Below are 23,391 nucleotides of genomic sequence, written 5' to 3'. Positions count from 1 at the left end.
AGTAGTTTTTATCAAGAGCAATCTCTCTACGCCTCAATCACCGTCCAGAGGCTGCATGACAAATAAGAGCAGCTTCACACGCAAGTTACTGAGGGGTCTCACTGCTGCAGCTCGGCAAAGCCGGAGAGAAACGGAAACTTCCTTCACTGAAGACAGAATATTGGATTATTTCATTTAGCGTTTTAATCTCCAGGTCCAGTGAAATAAGCCAGTCAAAGAAAGACGAATACCGCATGATCTCACTTAGATGAGGAATCTGATGAATCAAAACTGATGAACAAAATAGAAACGGAGACAGGGATACATGGAAAGTCTGACAGCTGTCGGAGGGGTGGGGGTTGGGGGCTGGATGCAGTAAAGTGAAAGGATTAAGCAGAATAGAAGCGTATTATTGTATAACTCACAGATACAGACAACAGTGTGGTGACAGCCAGAGGGAAAAGGGGTTGGGGGCAGGGGGAGGGGGGCAAAGGTGGGGACAATGGGGACGGAAAGAGACTTTGCTTGGGCCATGGGTGCACGATGCCATGTGCAGCTGATGTTTTGCTGAATTGTACACTTGAAACATGGATGGTTTTGCAAACCAAGGTCACCCCAGTAAAACTCGATTTAAAAAAATAATAGTGGATTAATATTTACCTGGGCATTAGTTGGCTGCCATATCTCTTCAGTAATAGTTTTATTTATTTATTTTTCTTTTTTTTTTCTTTCTACTAATTGGTTTAAAGCAAAAGCATAAAATGAAAATTTCAACCAAATTTCCAAAGGAGGAAAAACTTGACAATTTTTTTTTTTTAATCCTCACATGAGGTTATTTTTATATTTATCTTCAGACAGACTGGGAGGGAAGGAGAGAGTGAGAGAAACATCAATGTGAGAGAGATACATCGATTGGTTGCCACCCACACAACCCCAGCCGGGGCTGGGGACAAACTGCAACCGAGGTACGTGCCCTTGGCCGGAATCAAACCCGGGTCTCTCAGGTCCGCAGGCCAACACTCTAATCGCCAGGGCAAAAACATGACCATTTTAATAATTGCATTATTAGTTATTTTTCTATGTTTCATATGCTAGAATGTCATATTGCTTCTTCATGTACCACACATCTACTATTCCCTATGGAATGCATTCAGTGTGCTCTGTTCCTTTTATTTCCATGTGGAATATAATCTTTTAAACATTAGATATCTTTACTTAGTTTATATATTTCAGCACATGTTATTTTATCAATTATGTCCAACTGATGGGAATAGGACAAATCCTCTTTTTAACATATTCTTCTAAGGTTCAAGTTTGGCTCTATTAATTTCTTGAAACTATGACATTTTAAATCTAACACCTCCCTTTAGATATATTTCTATATAGATGCCCCTTTCTGAATGCCTTAAGTCATTAACATCCATTTGGTAATAAATATATTCTTTTCTCCACACTATTATTTCCTTTACCAATTTCATTTTCTCTAACATTTGTTGGAAATTATAAACTAATATATAGGACACCATTCACTATTTTTTTTAATTCTGAATATTTTTTTTTCCTTTTCTTTTTATTTTTTTATGATCTTGGGTGATTGTGCTCAAGAGTAGATGCCTGGTAGAACCAAACAGTGAATAACGTATATTTGAAAATCTTTTTAAGAATTAATTTTAATTCATTTAAAAATGTTAGAATCAATGACATTGATGTTGTGTATATTCTCTATGATGCGCTGTTCATTCTAGTGATATGCTTAGTACTGATTCTTACTTCATTAGAAAAGAAAACTCTAAACAAACAAAACGCTGAAAAGTATACTTCTGGAAGTTTGGTTGTGTACAGTGTGTACTTTTCTGAAGTGTTCATTAATTTACTGTGTACACACAGACCTATTCTCAAATAACTAAATTCTCCATGCTCATCTCTGCTCTTCTGGCAATGAATAAGCAATCCTAAGGGCTTATATGTGTTTTAAATCTTATAATTAATAAGCATGTAATGAAAAAAAAAATAGCCCTGAGTATTAAACACTGAAAGCTTGTGTTATATATACCATGCGATTTAGTGGTTATTATAAACCACTTGGTTAGAAAGAAACATTCTGATAAACTATGACTCACTTAAAATCCATAGAACCTATTTTTACATAGACCTTCACTGTTCTTAGTTCAAATGTTGGTATTAACCCAGTGATTTCAATTAGTGTCAACATTTGAAAATCATTTTCTGAAAAGTTCTAACCTGTTGGAATCGATCAGAAAACTAAAATAACCGAATGTGTGCAAAGCAATCCTGCTCTTTGGTCTCACAGGGGCACCGCTGAAGCCAAAGCCACGGGGCATCCACAGGGCATCCTTCAGCCTCTAAACCAAGGTCCCATGGATCCAATCTGCATGTCACATCCCACCAAGGGAAGGGGGACTGAGTGAGCCAATGAAGAGCACCCACCATGCCAATGAGAATGATGGGGTTGGCGTGGATTGCTCTTAGACCCCTCAAAACTCACTGTTCTGCTAAAGCTTACAATTCTCTTTTCCCTAAGACCTCCCAAATCGTGTTGCTGCTGTTGATGCTGCTGCTTTTGTTATTGTGGCAAAGCCATGACAGCATGAAGCACTCTGAAGACGTGAGCTCTACAGAGACAGTGTGAACAAGCTTCTTTGGTCAAAGAAATGCTTACACAGAAGCTACTAGGGGGAAATACTGTCAGATTTTTTTTTCCTGATCACAAGCATCGATTCCTCTGGCTCATTTTCCATTTGGATTTCTTTGGCAGCAAGAACCATGATGCCCCAAATAAATGTCCCTCTCCCATCTGATAGGAACAGAAATCGAGGTCAGTGAATTCTGATGTCCCCTGAAGGGCACACACGACAGACGACATTGTGATTGCACTTCCCAGAACAGTATGTGTGTTGCTTGAATCCTGGAATGAATGAAATGACCTGTATTGAAAGTAAAACAAATCACACTGGGTAAAATTTTCACGTGTTCAACTGCAGGTTTAATTATTATTTTAAATAAGCATCCTCCTTTGATACTAAAAACAACAGGAAATCAACATATAAAGCTATTGTGTCTATTCCAGCCCCATAATGTTTCATTGTTTCGTAAGATCATCCACACTTAAACCAGGCACTGGAAGAAAGTATTCCAGAGGTCCCTGAACACGTGGCATTTAAAACAGAGTTTAATATTATTTGATAGAAAGTAGATACTAGAAGGACTTTCTATTTTTCCAGTGATGGGCAATGTCAGAGTCTCGGAGCTAAACGACCTTCATCATTTTTTTAATATATCTCCAAACAGGGTCACTTTCCCATTGTTATTAATTCAATATAAATGGTGATGCATTTAAGTGTCTGGAGAGATTAGACAAAGATTACTGGTGGCATGTGGATGGACTTCTGTCGTTTAAGAATACAGCAGAGAAATCACCAGGTCTAAATGGCAGTGTGGCTGGCCACTGACGACCAACCCAACACCCTGACCACAGACAGATGCTATCAGAAGACAGGAAAAGAAACAATCATCATAGGCCCGTGTCTGCAAAGACTTTCCTTTTTCACTTCTTAGGCATCATTTAAATTATTTTTTTTAAAATTTCCAACTGAAAAGGGAATGTAAAAACAAAATAGCTCCCTGAAGACACTGAGGTCGCTGGGTGGAAGGAAGAATGTCCTAATTTGCCATAAAATAAAATAACATGTTGAATGACAGGGGCTAGGTCCTGACAACTAACGTGTTCCCAACACGCCCCTAACCCTTACTGGCAGCTGTTCAATACACATACGAATGTGATTTGATTCTCAGGACAGATGATGATTTGATTTTAAATACAACCCCTTAAAATCAGACCCTGCACAAGCAGTGCATGCTTGACTCACCCACAGGAGACATTTCGGGAATCCCGGCGGTGTACGGGCCGTCCAGGAACTTGGGTTCGTTGTCGTTGATGTCCTGGATCTTGATGACGAACTCGGACTCGGGCTCCACAGGCTTGTTGGTGAGCCGGTCCAGCGCCTGGGCGCGCAGCGTGTAGTAGGCCTGCTCCTCACGGTCCAGCCTCTTGGTGGCGTGAATGTCGCCGGTGTTCTCGTCGATAATGAAAATGGAACTTGCCCCTTCGCCCGACAAGATGTACTTGATGGAACCGTCTCCTTTATCCACATCAGAGTGAAGCTGGTGAGAAATTCATGGGAGATGAGATTAACTTACGAGAGAGTCAGCGACACGGAGACAACGTAAACTCATCCCTATGTGGGGCAGTAGGACACACGATTGTCCTGTTCATGCAAAGTCGAGAAATTCATGGGAGATGAGATTAACTTACGAGAGAGTCAGCGACATGGAGACAACGCAAACTCATCCCTGTGTGGGGCAGTAGGACACGCGATTGTCCTGTTCATGCAGAGTCGCTGGTGCTCACTGTGCCCAGCGGACAGGCTACGGGAACGTGTTCGCTGGCACTGGTGAACCCGACACTGCATTTCTTCCCGTAAAGAGGCCCCTCGCCAAAGGAGTGTTTTGTTTTTTGTTTGTTTGTTTGTTTGTTTTTTATCCTTACATGAGGACAGTTTTTTTGTTCAGACAGAGTGGGAGGGAGAGAGAGGAAGAGAAAGAGGAGCAGAGAGAGAAACATGACGTGAAAGGGACGCATCAAGTGCCACCCGCATGACCCAACCAGGGCCGAGGACAAACTGCAACCGAGGTACGTGCCCTTAGTGGGAACCCGGGTCTCTCGGGACCACAGGCCGACGCTCTAACCGCTGAGCCAAACCGGCCAGGGCCAAAGGAGTTTTATATCACACCCAAACTTTGAAACCTGCAGTGTTATGACCGGGTCTGTTACCAGATTTAGACATCGTCTTTGAACTGAGCAGGGACATTCAGTCAACACGTATAATGGGTTCATTTGTTCTGTTTCCAAGCAAAGGGACTTGCTATATAGAACACTTGTCAATCTAGATCCAATATAGTATTTAATGTGCTTAAAAATCCCTGCCCTCTTTAAATGTGCCCCTGCCTCCCACCCACGGTCTCTGCAAGATTATCAATATGGATGTACGTCCATCACTAAACTGACCCAGATCCTGTTCTGCACTTTAAAAATCTGAAGCTGACAAATAATCCCATTGCTCTCTGAAATCGGAATTATACATCGACATGCGCTGGTGACGTCAGCTGAGGCCCCCCTGGAAACACCCAGCAGGCAGTGGATTTGCCTGATTGGCCCTGGCGACAGGGGCGGGGCCAGCGGCTGATGTGCGTTTCCTCCGGGGCTCCTCCCTCAGCGTGTCAGAACATTATATTGAACACGGGAACCTCAGGAAACCAGAAATACCTACACATGTTCCTGCACTTCCTAACCTGAGACATGCAGGCCCCGGCCCGTCATTTCGACAATCTCCCCGGCCACAGAACAGTCATCGTTCCGGACCTGGACCCACAGGGATGCACAAGCCCGACTTGCGAACAGCGAGGCCTTTTCCTGCAGAACTCCGGGCGCACCTTTGAGAGACAAGGTGCTAGAAGCAGAAAAGGTGGCAAGTGACCTCGGAACCGTGGGCGCCGCGTTTTCCTTGTGTGTGGGAGCCGGGGGGCGCGTTGGCAGCGTGGACGCCTGCGATTCCGCCACGCGCCAGGGCAGCTGTTTGCTCTCTGCTGCAGGGGGTGCAAATACCTGGTTCACCCCTTGGCTTCTGTGGCTGCAGTCGGGGCTCAGCAACACGCGAAGGGGAGTTCCTGGCGCCAGCTCTCACTGAGATCTGCTGGGCGCGGGCCGAGCGCGTGGACCTAGCGCGGGGGTCACTGTCCGTGTTTGCCCCGCAGGTGCAGACGCTGGAGCTGACGGCCGGGTATTACTTCCTCGTCCGAAGCCCTTCTCAGGGCTGCTGCTCCGTGCACCCCTCCAAGGCGGAGAGAGCCGAGACTCGTCCTAGCTGGAGCTACCGAGTCCTTCCCTGCACCGGGCACTGCTCCTAACGGAGCCTGGGCAGTGACCACTCCACGGAGCACCGGGACTCATCGCGACCGACAGACGGGCAACCGAGGGCGAGGAGGGCTGAGCATTTCGCCTGAGCTCGCTGCCAGCTCTGGGGAAGGTCCGTGCCACCCCCTGCGGTGGGACCTCTCTCTGCGGAGACTGGCACAGGCAACCTGCCCCACCTGATAGCTCCCCAAACCCTCGAGAACCTCGATGCTTCAGGGGGTTTCCATGCACACGTGACGACCTACCGGAAGGGTCCTTGCTGGGTGCTATGTGACAGCGCGCGCTCCACCAGCCTCAGCAGCGCAGCAAGGACTCCAGGCCCCAGACAGAGGCCGACAAGGACGGGAACAGCTTGTGTTTAAGCTGCTGACACCCCAGGACGCCCCGCGGCACACACGTCACACAGGCACCCCGCAACCCGCTCAGCCTCACCGAGCCTCGGTGCGGAGTGTGCACGCACACTGACAGCCGTGCGCAACGTGCAGGAGCGTCCCTGACCTCAGAGACACTGTGCCACGCACTCTGCTCCTCCCGCAGAGTCTGCTGCACTCGGAACCTTCCCGGGGACGCCCGTCTACAGAGCCAGCCCTCGTGAGAGCTGTCATCCCTGCCCACACAACTCTGGTTCTGTTTGTGTGTTTTTATCCTCACCCGAGGACATTCTTGCATTTATCTTCAGATAGAGTTGGGGGGGGGGGCATTGATGTGAGAGAGACACATCGAGTGGTTGCCACCCACACGACCCCAACTGGGGCCAGTGACAAACCAACCGAGGCACGTGCCCTCAGCGGGAACTGAACCCAGGATTCTCTGGTCCGCGGGCCGATGCTCTAACCACTGAGCCAAACCGGCCAGGGCTGAACTGTTCTTATTGCATCTCCAATTATGCAAGAATTAGAGTCCTTCTCCTCTACCTCCCACCCACCCAAACCCACACCCACACACCCACACACCCACACACCCACACACTCCCCCCCACACCCACACCCACACACACACACACACACACACACCCTCTCTCTCTCTTACACACAGACACATACCCTCTCTCTCACCCACACACGCACACCTGTTTCAGGAGCCCTTGGACTTCACCAGCCTCCCCATCACTGGCATGTCCCCGACTGAGGACCGTCACTGTCGCATCCCCTGCAGTGAGGACCATCACTAGGCATGTCCCCCGTGGTGAGGACCATCACTGTCGCGTCCCCCGCAGGGAGGACCATCACTGTCGCATCCCCCGCGGGGAGGACCATCACTAGGCACGTCCCCCGTGGTGAGGACTGTCACTGGCACGTCCCTCGCGGTGAGGACTGTCACTGGCATGTCCCCCATCCCCCATGGTGAGGACCGTCGCTGGCACGTCCCCGCGATGAGGACCGTCACTGGCGCGTCCCCCGTCACTAGGCTTGGAATCATTGTCAAAGTTCACAAGCAGAAAATCGCAGTCTCAGCTCAGGGTCCCTGAGGGCTGGTACACGCTCGTGGAGCTGGACATGGACGACCCGCTCGGCAGGTACCGAGGACACATGACGACCAGGCCTTCAGACATCCGATCTGGGAGCTGTGCCACTATCATAGTCTTGACAGGTGGAGGGGAACCCATGATGCCAGCGAGAAACCAGCATCCTCTGTTGTGAGAGATGCTGCAAGTGTCGGACTCCAAGCGGCATTCTTAAATTGACATGTATTTGTGTCGGCGCAGGCCCACGGGTGTGCACACGCACATGCACACGCACATGCACACGCATCCTGTGTCAATGGCTGTTACGTAGATGGATGAGCACTCCTCTCCTCAGCGAAAGCCAGGGGGGAAAATTCTATTACCCTACAACGTGGTAAATAAGTCAATAAAAATACATGAAAAAACACAACAAAAAACAAATATCTGTACTCTACTTGATGCAAAGTAGAATTACTCACGATGCTACGTCTTTTTCACTTGCAAATAATCTCATCAACATCTTGCGATTCACCTGAACAACAACAACAACAACAAAATCTTGGTTCATCAAACACTAGGCAATCTGCACCTATGCTGCCTGGGTCCCTAAATCCTTTTACAATGTTTGTCGTGACACCACTGTAAATATTGCATCGTCATCATCATCATCATCATCGTCGTTGTTACTGCAGATGAGCACAGTGAGGCGCCCAGAACCCTGACTGCAGTCTACATCCTGAGGGGAAGGGGCAGGGAAGGAGGTCAGACTGTGCGGGACCCCTGAACCTCCTACACCTCAGCACTGTGTGTGGTGACTGAGCAGGAAACACCCAGCTGAGCTGGACTCTCCATAATCTGCACAGGCACGGACACAACACCTTGCCGGTGCCCAAAACATAATGCGTTTAATAACTCACTGTGGCTCCATCGTCTCCTGCTTGGTGGGACACCCACACGTTATCGCTACTGTATCAGCCCTTTCTTCTAAGTGTCTCTGAGCAGTCATCCGAATTCAGAATCTTAAAATCCTTGACTTGGGCTATCACAGAACCGCCCAGTCATCCCCTTCACTCGCTCACAACCTCTAGGCTGTCGCTGCACATGTCAGAAAATATCTCCCTAAACACACACTGCACTATGTCAGACCCTCGTTAAATACATTTAAGTGCACCCCCCATGGAATTAAGCCCCATTCTAAGCACAGGGCTCCACGTGGCCCGAGGCTGTCGCCTGGGTCTCTCTTTTTCATGCCCCCCATTGAACTGGTGCTCCCCGCTGCCTGAGCACCGCGTGTCCATCCTTGTCACCGTCCTGCCTGCCAGTGGCGTCCGCCCAGCTGATGCCACTCCCTCGGGCTGAGGCCGCAGCCACCAGCCCCCTTCCCTCCAAGGCGCTGCCTGACTTTCTCCAACAGAAAGAAAATCTGCCTTCGCTGTGGTCCCCTCCAGCCCTTTAGCATATAAACTTCACAAGAGCTCAGTTCTTCTTGGCACCACATCCCACATTCTCAATAAACAGTTGTGGAGTTCAATGTAGGGACTGTATGAATCCACTCTGTCGAACCGGCACGCGCGTTTGATTGTAGTTGCTGTTCGTTTAGGCAAAAAAAAAAAGAAAACAAACTAAACAAAAAAGCACACAGTATCTCTGGTTTCTTCTCCCTGCTCCCCTCAGCTGTCCAGATGGAGCCCAGGCTCTTCGCTGGTGTGCCCAGGGCGACACGTGGCACGTTACCTTGTACAGCACATGTACACGCCTGTGTTCCCCAGGAGACAGAGCCCTGCAGGACAGACATGATCACACACACACTGCACACACATGCTCCAGGAGGGTTTTATGAACCCTTGGATGTCCTTGGGTGGCAGAATCTCCATGTTCTTGATTCATTTTTATCCACCACGTATTTTTTAAATTTAAGATTGCAAAGATCGAAACTAAAAACAGATCAGTGCACTGCAGTTCTGACTATTTTCTTCCAGGTATTTAGCCAACGAGGGCCTGTTATGAAATGACAAACTGCCTGTTCTAATACTTTCAATTCATCTGCTTAAAGAAAAGTCTGAAAATGGCAAATATTCCTCAATTTAGTAAAGACTGAGGTTAAAAAAATCAATTAAATATATTGATCAATTTTTCTTCCCTCTACGAACATCTTAAACTCTCCTTGTTATCAGCTTCCTGGCGGTTGGTCTGTGTGCTCTGTCTCTGAGTCTCCTGTCTGTAAAACAGAGATAAAAATAACCACGCCTGGACTTCACTGCAACATTGTGGCAACCACTGGAGATGATACAGCAGAATGTAACTCATCAGGGTAAACTAGTATAACCACAGCATTGTACTTTTTACTGTTTTTGCTTTTGACTAAATACCATGTCATAAAAAAGAACAAATCTAGACATAAGATGAAATTATTAGGAAAGAGATCATGTTGATCACGGAAGCGACACTAAATAAACAGAACTAAACAAAGTATCTCTTTGATAATCCTCACTGACTTACATATGATAAAGATGGAAACAGTGATAGTTTTACATTCAGTTTGTCTGTGAAAAGAACATCTGAGTAAAAATAAATGCAAAATGTATTATTATATAAGTAAAAGTCTAAACTGCTACTACCTTTGTGTACAAAAATAGAATAATGACCGCTGAGTAAAAAATGTGCATATTCTCCTCTGAGGAACATGTTTATAAATCTGTTAAAGATTTTTACTGAATATTAGCAAATACTTCTGAGGTGAATTTTCTACCATGGGTTTAGTTATTATAGATTCCTCGTTTTTTTAGAGTTCAGAATTACAGATTGTTAGAACTCAGGCAATTTACTTTTACTAAACTTTTACAAGGTTGAAATTATAAGTACAGAGGGCAGATTTAAACAATAAATGGCATAAATGAAACTGCTTGAATATACACATTACGTGCAAGTTTTCTCTTCTCATTATGCTTTTTTTTAAATCCTCACCTGAGGACATTTTTTGCATTTCTCTTCAGATAGAGTGGGAGGGAGAAAGGGAGGAAGAGAGAGAGAGAGAAACATCGATGTGAGAGAGACACATCGAGTGGTTGCCACCCACACACGACCCCAACCGGGGTCAGGGATAAACTGCAACCTAGGGATGTGCCCTTAGCAGGAACAGAACCCGGGTCTTTCTGGTCCACAGGCCAAAGCTCTAACCGCTGAGCCAAGCTGGCCAGGGCTCATTATGCTTTTTAATAGCTAGGTTCCACATGGCACTGGAGACCATATAATTATCAAGCTGTTGAAATATTACACATGAAAACAAGGGTAAGAGTCATATTTTGCTGGCTAAAGAATTCCTCATTTATAATTATCATTGTAGCCCAGGGTAACAGGACACAATTTACTTGTGATGCCTCTTCCATGGCAACTCGGGCTTTAAGAAGTAGAGGCATTAATTACTACACAGGATACAGGAAAGGGATCCGACTCAGGAGGTGCTTAGGTAAGATTAAAATTGCCAAGAAAATCTTATTTCTATTATTTTCAACCAACCAGAAATAAAAAAGAAAGGAGGGGCTACTCAGATTGTGTTTAGTCTTGGAAAAAGTTCACACTGATTCAGTGGCACTAAACATCCCTGGGGCCCGTTCCCTTGCTCGGCAGCTAAGGGCTGCCACCACTCAGTGCAGGAGAAGCAGGTGTGGCCAGTGAGTGTCCCCCGGCTCCTCGCTGAGCCGCCTCTTTGCTCCTCAGTCCCCGCAGCCCGTCCCCATGGATCAGCGTCTGCAAGTGCGCACGTGGCCTCGCACGGTGAAGTGAGGATCCCGGGACAACGCGTTCGGAAGCACTTTGTAACTTTCTGTCCCTACGTACAAAGCACAGCAGAACTACCTGCATCCCTTAGGGGGGAGCAAGGCTGCTTCTGTTGGAAAAGCTTCTGCATTGGTGGCACACAGTTTCCCACGGAGGGGCACACCTCCTTCACCTGGGGGCCGGGGCGCCCACGCCGAAGGGCACCCTCACTTTCGCACTGGTGCACCTCCCCCGGGAAACCGCAGCTCATCTGGGCCACGTCCACACCCTGCGAGCAGCTCCGTCGGCCGTGACCCCACCGGTACTGAGCGAAACTCCCCCCGGCTCAGGGCTCTGTGGCCACCGCGCGCGCCCACGTCAGGAACCTGTGCAGTACCGGGCTCGCTCGGTTCTAAGCTCCAGGGGTGAACCACAGGCTCTTAGACAGCAAAGCCCTGGTAACTGTAAGCTTTCTTCTCAGGGCATAGCTTTTAATCTGGCTTTTTAACCGGAGGTTGAGCAGAAAATGTATGTCACGGGAGCATAGGGGTGTGCCACTCAAAGCACCGTCCACGGTGGGTCCCTCTGTCCAGGTCCAGCGAGGTCCCGAGAGGAAGGGCCCAGCAACGTTCACAGTCACGGCAGAGCAGCGGAACGTCGGCTGAACCCAGTAATAATAGTAGAGAGAGACTAAAGTTTTATCTAAGCAATTCATTTTAAACGTAGTTACGAAGTTATTAGGAGGTCGCAACAGAGTACGTCCTGTGTTCTTAAACACAAACGGGCTCGCCAGCAAACAACGCAGCAAAACGGCCCTCAACCCAGAGCAGCAAAGAAGCCCTGGGTGCGGGGAGAAAACCTCACGCGGAAGCTACTCTGAACGCTCCCAGGCAGCCGTCATCTAACCCCTTGTCCTGCCCTCTCACTAGGGGGAACGGAGATGCCACCGCACAGGCACGGGGCCACCTGCAGAGCCACCCGTCGGCTGAGATGGCCGTTTGTCCACGGCGTTTGGGAGGAGGAAGTCAGGTCAGCGTTGCAGAGGGTTTAAAAACACTCCCTGGGGTCTTCTGCACAGAAACCGTAGCGTGAAGACGATGGAAATCACATTTTGGAGTCCACATTTGGATGGGGAGACTTCAACAATGGGCAAATTGCAAAATTGGTCAAGAGAGCCATTTGACGAAAAGACAATACTTCCTTCTGGGCCACCCCACATGCAGTGACCCGCTGATGGGGGGCTTTGAGGCGCCTCCTCCTCCAATTCAGGACAACCAGCTCCACAGCTCCCCAAAGGCTGACCAAGGTCTAGGTTACAACTGCCTGGAAGCTCAGCTCCTTCCTTGGCCCAACCCCACTTCCCTGACAAGTACCGACTCCAAGAACACAGTCCAGTGGCTTCCCTGCAGGCAGGTCCCTGTCTCAGCCTCGGTGGCCTGGGGGTCGGACCTGCACAGGTAACACAGGTAACGAATAAGTAAAGACTGGCAGAGCGTGGCTCTCCGCGTACCCGTCCTCATGCCCACCGCGCGGTCTCCGGCACCAACACGGAGTGTGAGGGGCACATTCCCGTCATTTGGGGGGAGACGTGGTCTTGCCCGTCAAACGCAGCCGCTGCCGGGGAGGAAGCCGCCGGGCAGCACAGTTAACAGGACACATAACCCCGGGCAGCCTGCCGCGGGCTTCTCAGTCCTCCCTGGTCCACTCCTGTATTTTCCATGCTGCCAAATGCTTCAATGTCTAGAAACTTCGCCCTGTGAGTGAACCAGTCACAAGAGAGAAGAGGATTCACAGTGATGTTTTTCCGTGGGGAAGACAAAGCAGCCACGTGGCCTTAACTCAGCCCGCGGCCACATCTGTACACGTGTCTCCCCACGCGGCACCTCCTCGCCCCGTGTCCCATGCCCAGGGCGAGCTGAGTGTCTCGTGTCCACTCATAGCACCGTGCCCAGATCTCGGACAGACTATTCCAGACCGAATACGTGTCCACAGCTCAGGCTTTCTCGGTGTTAAAAGCTCTCGGTCACACCACTCCCCACCCAGTGGAGGAACCGCGGGCCCAAAGGAGGGAGTGATACAGGAGCCTGGGGAACGCCTTCATTTCCTCGTCGCATCATTTTGAAAGACAAGAGAAAAAGGCTTAGGAACTAGGTGAAAAAGAGAGAGAATACGCAGGTCTGCAGAGCCTCGAAGTAATTTGCTGAAGAGGTACAAATTTTAAAACATACCTCAAAAAATGTCTGGCATAAACTCAATAAACACAGAAGTTTCCCAAATGAAGACAATAACCTGTTTCACATGACACGCCCCCCGGGGGTACGGAACTGTCTCATCTAAACAGAGCAGAGAGAAGAAATAAGACCATCTTCTGCCTCGGGTGACCTCAGAAGAAATGGAGACCCGTTTTCTTCTCTACAAACAGAATCTCGCACGGAAATAAAGGGGGAAAACCAAGTCCTTCCAGAACCTTCCTGGTGCCCACATCAACCACAGCGACGTCAAAGTCCTGCCTTCCCACCACCGACAATCCAGATGGCCGTGTTTAATGCCTAGAGGGTACAGGTTTCCATAAACAATGCAATAAAATGAGTAAAGCTGCAGAAAGAAAAAAGACACAGAAAAAGGGAGAAAAAGCGAGAGGGAAGGATGGGCAACATGGAGCCGGACAGTAACTGGCTGCCACAGGGTGAGACACACTTGGGAGCAGCGTCACTGGTTTCCCGGGAGACACTGGCCTGGCCCGTCTGTCTGTGTTTACAGGTCTGTCTGCTATCAACAGGAGGATTCCGCCAGCACCATCCCGGGACAGGTGGCCACGTCCCAGTGCTCAGAAACAAGCCGGGGGCGAGGAGGAACACCGCCACTTAAGACTGATTGTTGTTTTTTTTTTTTTGCAAAATTCGGTATGGCTTTTAAACTAATGAAATTCTGTCTGGTTTTTAAAATGCAATAAGTTCTCGCCCTGGCCGGTTTGGCTCAGCGGTTAGAGCAGCGGCCTGCGGTCCCGAGAGACCCGGGTTCGGTTCCTGCTAAGGGCATGGACCTCGGTTGCAGTTTGTCCCCGGCCCTGGTTGGGTTGTGTGGGTGGCAGCCACTCGATGTGTCCCTTTCACGTCGATGTTTCTCTCTCTCTCTCTCCCTCCCACTCTATCTGAACAAAATATCAAAAAAAAAAAAAAAAATGTCCTCGGGTGAGGATAAATAAATAAATAAATAAAAATAAAATGCAGTAAGTTCTCTGCATATTTTCTTAACAGCCACATTTATTTCAAAGTGTCACTCTGTCCCCTCTTTTCAAATAAGAATCAACTATTAGCAATCTGCTCTCCACGAATCCATGGACTGAGATTCAAGATGAATAAAACGAGCTTTTTGGCAGCACAATCAGAATCAGGTGAGTCAGAGTAATAGTGACACCGATTTCACATCTGTATGGAGCATCATGACAAAGGACAAGACTCGGGGGACCTGAACCTAGCACCACAGATGCTGCTCCCTTGTCCCTTCTCGGGACATTTGGTTGTTCACCCACAGAATGGACCCAAGTAGGACCACTCTCTCCATATGCCCTCTAAGTAAACTCGGTGAACTTTCGTCACCCATCCCGATCCCTCACACGCGGGCCACTGCAGGACCCACACAGGTCACGGGCTGCGTTCCAGGTTGATGAGGACGCTTAGGTCCAGCAGTCCCATAGAATCCCACATAGGAACCAACCGTGTTGTCACGCAACCTTGCTCAAGTCGGGGCTGTTGTAGAATGCCTTCGGATGACGGTATCCTCAGAAAATCCCATAGATTTATTTTGTAACATGCTTTCCTATAATTTCAAAATGTCTGTTTTGTAATACGTTGGGGGGGGGCATTAAGATATAATATTAAGGTAGTTATGAGTAAGAATCTGTCTTCTCTATGTATACCAGCTAGTAATTGGGCTCAATAATTTGACAGAAGTAATTAGCTTTGGATTTAAAAATGTATGTCAAGAACATACACAAAGTATCTTGAAAGAGTACATCAAAACAATATGCCAGCTAAACACAACTGTCAGGACAAGTATACCAATTTAAAAGGAAATGTTATCAATAGTACATACTTACAATGTATCGGGTATCTTATGCACAAATTCATTGTATCACTTACAAATACACACACCAAGGAGGCCCATCTGCTCTCTTTCCCTGAGGTTTACAATGTTACACATTTTCTCTGCATATAATCTTGTCACATGCTGGACACCTGGCTAAAGTGTATTCCTCTGTTTCAGACTAACTGCCCAGAATCCCCGCAGCAGTCCTGGGATGATGATAACCTCCCAGTAGAAGCCTGGAGGGCATCATTTTGGGTGCATGCCCCCCCCCCCTTGTTTTCTATGTCACTTCCATTAACTAAATCTTCCTTTTCTGTGGACCGGTAAAAATAAATAATAAATAATAGCGCCAACTGAATCTCCTTTCCTTTACATTACCCGTGATTCGATTTCTAAAATCTCACAACAGTATAGGCGTGTGTTGTCACACGGCAAATACAAGATGAGCAGTGGTCACTGAGACTCAGTGACCGCCGCAAGGAGTCATTCTGGACACGATGAAATGTGAAGTGGAACCATTTCAGCCACGAAGTTATAGCAACATTTTCCCACAAGCCTGATCCTATCTACCTCAAATCCCATCATTCCCGCTAAGAAATGTGGCCTCTCGGTTCCTCCCTGTGACCGAATCCGTCTTCGCTGTGTGTGCAGTCCTAGCTCCTGTCGCCCAGCTCTGCGTGTTGATCTACAGCTCTCTTATGCAAACAGCTAACAGCGAGGCCTGGTATTTACTGCATGATTATGTGCTGGGCACTGTGGACAAGAGACTTTCATTCTCCTATCAAACCTCCGTGGTAGGCTTCCTTGGCCTAATTTCTTACAGGAGGAAATTATGTCTTAACAGGGTTAAGGGCCTTGGCTGGGTTTACACAATAAGGTCACAGACTTGAATCCAGCTCTCACCAACAACCAAGCCTGCACTGGGCCCATTCCTGTCTCCACCATGCTGCCCCCACCCACGTCCTCCTACGAGAGAGGAATGACCTAGAAGATCTAAGAGGCTTGCATCCCCCACACAGAAAAGCCAACCTCAGTGAGGACCGACACATGAGTTTGTAGCTCTCAAACTTTCAGTTTCTGGTTCAGATCCCTCCTTGTTTTCCTTTGACCCCACCCCCATCAGTCACCAGTTACCAATGTTCTACCTCGATAACCTGCCGTTTTTGTCTCCGCCGCATCCAGCATGGCCCTGAAGCAGGGTTTCATCATTTCTCACATAACACTAACAGCACAGCAATTTACACTTTAGAAACGACATTTAGACTTCTAGCTGGTCTCCCTTTACCATCACAAACACACAGTACTAAATGACTGTCATGTGATCTCATCGAAACACAGTGGTTTTATTGCTCTCCAGATCAAGAACAAGAGACGGGCAGGGTGGCTTCCCACACTGTCCCTTATTAAAGATCAGCTGAGCTCCCATGTCTTCAAATGGGGGGAGCGCATGTGCACCATGATCACGTATGACCACGACAGAAAAGGAAACTTGAACAGTAATCGTTTGAAGACGTCCTTCATTGTGCCAGGTATCCTAATTTCTGAAGGTAAAAATGTGAAAAAGGATTGCATCTTTGAATTGAAAGTGCTGTTTTTGCGGTTATTTCCTCCTTCCTTCTTATTCTCTCATATTCTTCTCCTACCTTCCTCCTTCCGCCCTGGAATGTACCCCACCCCCAGCTTTGCAAAGCTAGAGCACATCGTCCAAGGCTTCCTGCAGTTGACCCCATCAGATGTCCACACCAAAATCACCCCTATTTTGCATCTGTCAAACAGGAAAATCAAGAACGTAGACTGTGCACATGAAACACTGGTTATTATGTTGCTCAAAGACACATGACGGCAACCGCTCTAAGCGACAGCACTTCGTTTGGTGTTGCTACTTCACGTGTTTCCCCCAGAACATCTTTATAGATGATCTCATCCGTATGTACCTTACAAAGTCAGGCCTCCCCTGCCATCACGCTGAGTGACAATATACTCTGAGATAAGTACAGTGTGATGAGAAGCTGCAAGTAATTTATAGTTACCACCCGTCACAAAGCCTCTGATCACCAACGTACAGCCTGGGCTGCAACAGTATTCCTATACAGGCTTTTCCTTCTTAGTATTATTATTTGCAAATATTTGTTTCCTGTGTGCCAGACTTGGCTGCTTCCTGTTGTTGCTTTATTTTTTTCATTATTGATTTATTTTTGTTACAGATGTTTCTCCTCTATCCCAGCAGACACCCTCCTCCCTACCCCACCCCTGCCCCAAGCATCATTGTCTACGTCCATTGGCTCCGCTACATGCATATACTTCTTTGGTTCATCAGGCTTTTACTTCAGTGAAACAATGTTTCTGTTTCATAATGAAGTGCAAGTCAGTGTACTCACTGGGATTTCTCATAGGTCGTGTAGGTAGAAGGAGTGTCTCTTCAACTCTGCGGGGTGGGAAGGAGACACCCACCCTTCCTCACTGACACTGAAGCCAGCACAGATGACACAGAGGGGACCAGGAGCTGGGAGCAGGGAGGACAATCCTCACACCACGCAATGCGCAGTCTCCGGCGTGGGCCGGCCAAGGCCAGCACCTCGCAGGGAGTGTGTTCATGGGGTGCCGCACGGCACAGCCCAAGGCTTCACTCAAGTTTAATGACGGTTTCTTCTGATGTTGCGAAATGCTCGGTGTAATCAGATTTTTTATGGGAACCAGTAAAGAGCAGGGTTGACGCAGGCCAAACAGACTGGTGCACGGGGACAGGGCTGCGGGGCCCTGGGCGACGGTGGAAACAGGGACGAGTGCCCTTGCTCGTCTGCTGCTCCGGGGGCCACAGAGCCACGACCCGGAAACTTGACTCTGTGGCCTGGGAGGGAAGGAGACCCGATTATTCTAGAAGGCGGTTATTCAGACGCTCGTTACCTCAGGAAGAGGATGTGCATCGTCTCCCTTCTGCATGGTCTTTTTTATTTAAAATTTTTTTTCCTTTATTGATTTTAGAGAGAGAGGAAGGGAGAGGGAGAGAGAGAGATAGAAACATCGATGAGAGAGAACATCAACTGGCCGCCTCCTGCGTGCACCCCACTGGGGATTGGGCCCACAACCTGGGCATGTGTCCTGATGGGGAATCGAACCAGCGACCTCTTGGTGCAGGGTCGACACTCAAGCACTGAGCCACACTGGCCGGGCTGCATTGTCTTTCTTCAGTTGAAGGCGAGCAAATGGAAATATAAAACAACCACACGCAGCCCTCAGGTGGCACCCTGGCTGCTGCTTCTCCTAATTTTTTCAAGGTTTAGGGATTTTGATTATTCACACTCATGCCCACCAGATGCAGACCTCCTGAGCCCCAGCGGACACACCTGTTCACTCCCCTAAGCACAGACACCTCTCTTTCCTTCTCGTTTCTCGCTGGTCCCCTGGGACACCCTCCGGGCACCAGCCCAGGGGAGGGCTGTCTGTGGCGGACGGGCGTCCTGGGGCTCTGGGGCAGGGCAAGGGCTCCTTTCCAAGGCACCGAGTGTCAGCCCCCGGGGCGCCCGAGGAAAATATCTAACCCACCACCATAAAACGAGTAGTTAAATGTCACCTTCAAAGTCAATGTGCAAGGACCACATAAACAAATGAGCATACGAACCCTAGAAAGGTTACCAAGTCCAATGTCATCTAATTAAAAGCTGGAGACACCAATTCGCCATAAAGGTCAAAGAGAAGCAGATGAAGGATTAGGGAGATCTGAGCGCAGTACATCCAGAGCTGGGGCAGATGGAGTGCAAACTGTCGCGCTGTATTTGTTGTCCCAATAATTCTGTCATCTTCTAAACTCATTATAAAACCGGGGACAGGATTTGTTGGTGAGAACCCCAGAGCGAGCATCCAGTTATCATGGGTTATGCCATGTACCACGGCCCCTAACACTACCAGGAGACAGTGACCAACAGTGGACAACAGAGCGTGGCCGTGAGCAGAGTTTGGGGACCATGGCTTGGCTCGGTCACTTATTAGCTACAGATATAACTTCTCTTAGCTTTTATCTTCTCATATACGGAAATTAACCAGTGATAATCACGTTTCTCCCAACCGCAAAACGTTTTTGTAAGACTCAAGAGAGATCATGTGACAAACATAACTTATAAACTACCAAATAGGAAGCAAAGAGCAGTTTTTAGAGCTGTTTAAGAAAAACGCAGAGGACACTTCTCAGACCAAAATATTTTCCTAATTTGTCTGAGTGTGTGTGAAAAGCTATTAGAGGTACCATGCTTAACAATACACATACAAATACACACACAAGCATATGCACATGTACACATATGTGTGTGTGTATACATACACAAGCATTTACTCCCATAGATATTTTACGTTTTAAATGGAAATGATAAGTATGGAGACATAAAGATAGACGTGTCCGGAATTTTTAGATTAGATCCTTCTAAAAACATTTTGCCATGTTATAAGATCGCTGCTTCCCAAGCATGAACACGAATGAAATCTGTGAACATGTTTTCAAGTTTCTGAAAGCCCCTTTGTAAGTAGGCCGAGGTGTCTACAGGATGTCCATAGACGGTGACTCACAGGACGCACTGCAGGATTGAATGGGTGTCTTTTGAACTCATTGATTATCTTTCACAAATTGCCCAGAACAATAGCTTTTCTAGTAAGATTCTAAGATGACTTAGTGCAATTTAAACAAAAGCGTTTCTGACTACCTGGGCGAACAGGGAGAACGGAGAGGGGCAGACACAAGCGTCGGTCCACTGCACAGCGCCTATCTTTGCCCTTCACAATGACCCAACCTAAAAACCAGCCCCTCTCAGCAGATCCTACGTACTTCGTCACCAACCAGGTTCACGGACGTGTTTTCTCCCGTCTCCTGTTTCTAGGGATCTCGGTGTTTCCTGAACGGGTATCTTCACGTGGTTATCCCTCAACACTGTGGAGTTACACTTCAATCTGATATTCCCTGTCACCAGCCAGAGACACCACGTCCATCACCAATGCAGACCCACCCCGTAAAGGTCCCTTTGCTGACGCTGAACGTACAACAGTGAGATAGGTACCCTCCTCCCTTCTCGGCACACGGGCCAGCAGTCTCAACGCCACGTTTCATTGCTGACATCCCTAACACATTCACTGTGCAAGTAACTTACCTGCCTTGTCCTCCATCCCCATCTCACCAGCACATGTCAGTGCCCACCGCCTGTCACCTGGAACACTTCACCCGTCACTGCATTGTCCTTGTGCCCCCAGTCTGGACGCATTCAATTAAACACCCCTTGACACTAGTCGAGTTGGCCTTTTTAAATGCACAGAGGCTCACAACCCACTCCCGCCTGTACCAGAAGATAAACAGATCCCCCAGACTCCTTGGTCAGTGTGTCCAACTTCCCTGACTCGGCTCTGGGTTCGCGGCTGCTCTGCTCTGCCCTTTCCCATCCTCCGGCCGCCGGAACCACCGACAGACCCCAGACAAAGGGCGTGTTCCTGCAGCTGCACGCCGTGCACTGCCACTCCCGCGGGACAAGAACGCCGTCTTCTCTTGTCCATTCAGGGGCTGCTTTCTCAGGCTTCGAGGCTCAGCCAAAATATCACCTCCTCTTTCAAGACTCGTCTGATCTCTCCAGTCTGTTTTTTGTGTTTTTCCCCAACCTCCCATTGCGTATTTATAGAACACTATCAGACAACTCTGAGATGATGTGCCCGTTTCCTCATCATACTGTGATCCACAGAAAGACAAAAGCATTTCTTTTGCATATTTGCATATTACTTCCCCATCTATAGCCATATGGGTGCACAGCCCATGTGCTACATAAATATTTGACCAAAGAGTAAATTCATGCACGTCTTGAAAAATATTCAGAATGCCATGACGTCTTATAGGATCATTACGGAACACAACTTTCTTCTCTTTCGCACTTCTTTAGCCCATTAAGTTTGCTTTTCAACCAGGTCAACTGTCTAAGCTACAGGTAAAATCTAAACTTGGAAAAACAGAAACTGGCGACAGTAGATTCTTATGGAAAATGCTGGCTAGCAACCTGGAGACATCCACCTTGGTGACAGCAGGTAGAACACTGCTTCTCTTCCCGGCCATCGAGGACCAGGTGCTGCCTGCCCTGGGTGACAGGTGGCTGGCAGGTGGCTGGCAGGTGGCATCATCAGAGAGAGGCGTGTGGTCAGGGAGGCGGTGACTTCAGGAAGCCGTGAGCTCCTAGAAACATCTGCATTAGTGGAGCAGCCAGGCAGGTGGCCCCTATGAGGTCAGAACAAGTGATGATCCGTGAACGTAGCTGCTCATACCACCCAGCATGGCTTATAGAGACCAAAATGAACTTTAACATAATGGGACAGGTAGGGTTTCATCTCTTTCTACCTCTCTCCCTTTTTTGTTCTTCCTTTCCTCCCCTTCCTAACCTTCCCCTTTCTTTTTTTATTTTAATTTCAGGTTTGACATGTGTTATTAGGATGGGCACATTAGAGGAAGCACCCATAGCCGGCTATTTTAGGGTTCATGACCACAAGTGCGTTCCTGGTTTTAAGTTTTTTGATCTTTAAACCTCTTTGATGATTTGAGCCAGCACTGTGGACTCTGCTTTGTGTAGAAATAGCTCTAAGGACATACTTCCACTGGGTCCAAAGATCTAAAAGGATACATTATTTGTACTTAATAAATGTGTATTCAATTAACCCCTGTCAGCATCCTCTGCGCGCATCCGACCTCAACCCAGTTTAGTACATTGTTCGCTCGAACCTGGAGCAATTCCCAACGACACGAGCTCGTTTTCAGAATGTCCAAATGCAGGACAGAGCAGTAAAAATATTACAGAAACAAAAATGCTTATAGCAAGTAGTGGCCTTCCTTGTCGCTTAATATTTTAACGCGTGATTTCAGTGCTTTCGTTTGACTGAGATCTATCCGCTCAGAAGTCAACCTGATGGTCCTCTTCTCCATTCTTCACATTAACTTTGTTTGCCCTGCAGGCCACCAGCCTATCTGGGAAATACGTTGCCTCTATGTCTACTGAGTGCCCAGTCCTAACAGTCTCAGACCACTTAGAAACTGCAGCTTCCTAGCTATATTCATGTGTGTAATACATTTAAAGATACTCCCAGCAGCCCATCTGTTCGGAGTGGAGGATGCAGAATGAAAGGCACAGCCCCGCCCTGGGAGAGCCCCCCACAGAGTGAGTCCGCACACGTGCGGTCACAGCGCCGCCTCATCACATGTTGTTCCAGCCTCAATATGTCCGGCAGCCCATCCGGTCCTGCCTGGTACAGCGTGAAAAGCTGAGGCCACTCTGACCTCGTTCTTCTGTGCATACCCTGCTCACCTAGCCCCAATCCCCGGGAATTTAGACTGAGAATTCCTTCAAAGGTGTTACTGGTATTTGATAACTACTCCGCGTCCCCGTGCCTGTAAGAAAACTCCTGCTACTCTGCAGAATGAATGGCAGGGACCCTGTAAATCCTGGTCAGTGACATGGAGAACAGACAGTAGGGCACCAACTCCACCAGCAGCTGTGGCGGCAACAGCGCAGACCAGCTGCCCCCCCCTCCCTGGGTCAAAGCTGCAGCCGCCCCGCCCGACCAAGGAGCCCCGAGATGCTGCATGACACGGTCACTCTGAAACAACCCCACTATGAGTCTTGCAGAAAAACTCTTTCTTTCGACATAGTCATACACACATGCATATATATAAATATAAGCATACTGAATTTCTATCTACTAAACTTTAAAACGACATTTCTGTTACATTTTTTCTAAGTATTTCATGCATGCCTCTCAGCCTACATGTGTCAGTAAATGTCGCCTGTCATATGATCCTTAATTTTGGGGGAGAAACGCAAACATTTGACAGTCTTGAGTCAGAAACAGCAGGTTTTCACTGATGGGCATGAAACCAAGGGTAGGATGTGACCCAGAGTCCTCACCCTGGAAGCTGTCCTTGCACAAGTCATACTGAAGGGAACCCACCCCCTTCGCAGCCCCGTGTTAATATGTCAAACGCCTGCAGTCAGGATGTGCGGGGGGCTGTGTGGACCTTTCTCGGAAGCCTGTGTGCTCACGGTTTGGGACCCCTCTCCGGACAGGCTGTTCCCAAGACCCAGCCCTGCAGGACGTGGTGAACTTCCACAACTCCGAGAACGTC

The 23,391-nt window shown here is 48.1% G+C and overlaps 1 protein-coding gene across 1 annotated transcript in view; it reads right to left on the bottom strand.

Moving 5' to 3' along the window:
• The window catches only part of CDH7 (cadherin 7), a 105,900-nt gene that overhangs the window by 63,833 nt on the left and 18,676 nt on the right, over nt 1-23,391 (bottom strand). The window contains exon 2 of the mRNA XM_036244508.1: nt 3,867-4,161. Within this exon, the coding sequence (XP_036100401.1) occupies nt 3,867-4,161 (295 nt within the window). The remainder of the gene's footprint in view (nt 1-3,866; nt 4,162-23,391) is intronic.

This window comes from Molossus molossus, unplaced genomic scaffold, assembly GCF_014108415.1.
Source record: "Molossus molossus isolate mMolMol1 unplaced genomic scaffold, mMolMol1.p scaffold_m16_p_6, whole genome shotgun sequence".
In the NCBI taxonomy this organism is placed as follows: domain Eukaryota; kingdom Metazoa; phylum Chordata; class Mammalia; order Chiroptera; family Molossidae; genus Molossus; species Molossus molossus.
This window is presented reverse-complemented; position numbering and strand designations above follow the sequence as displayed.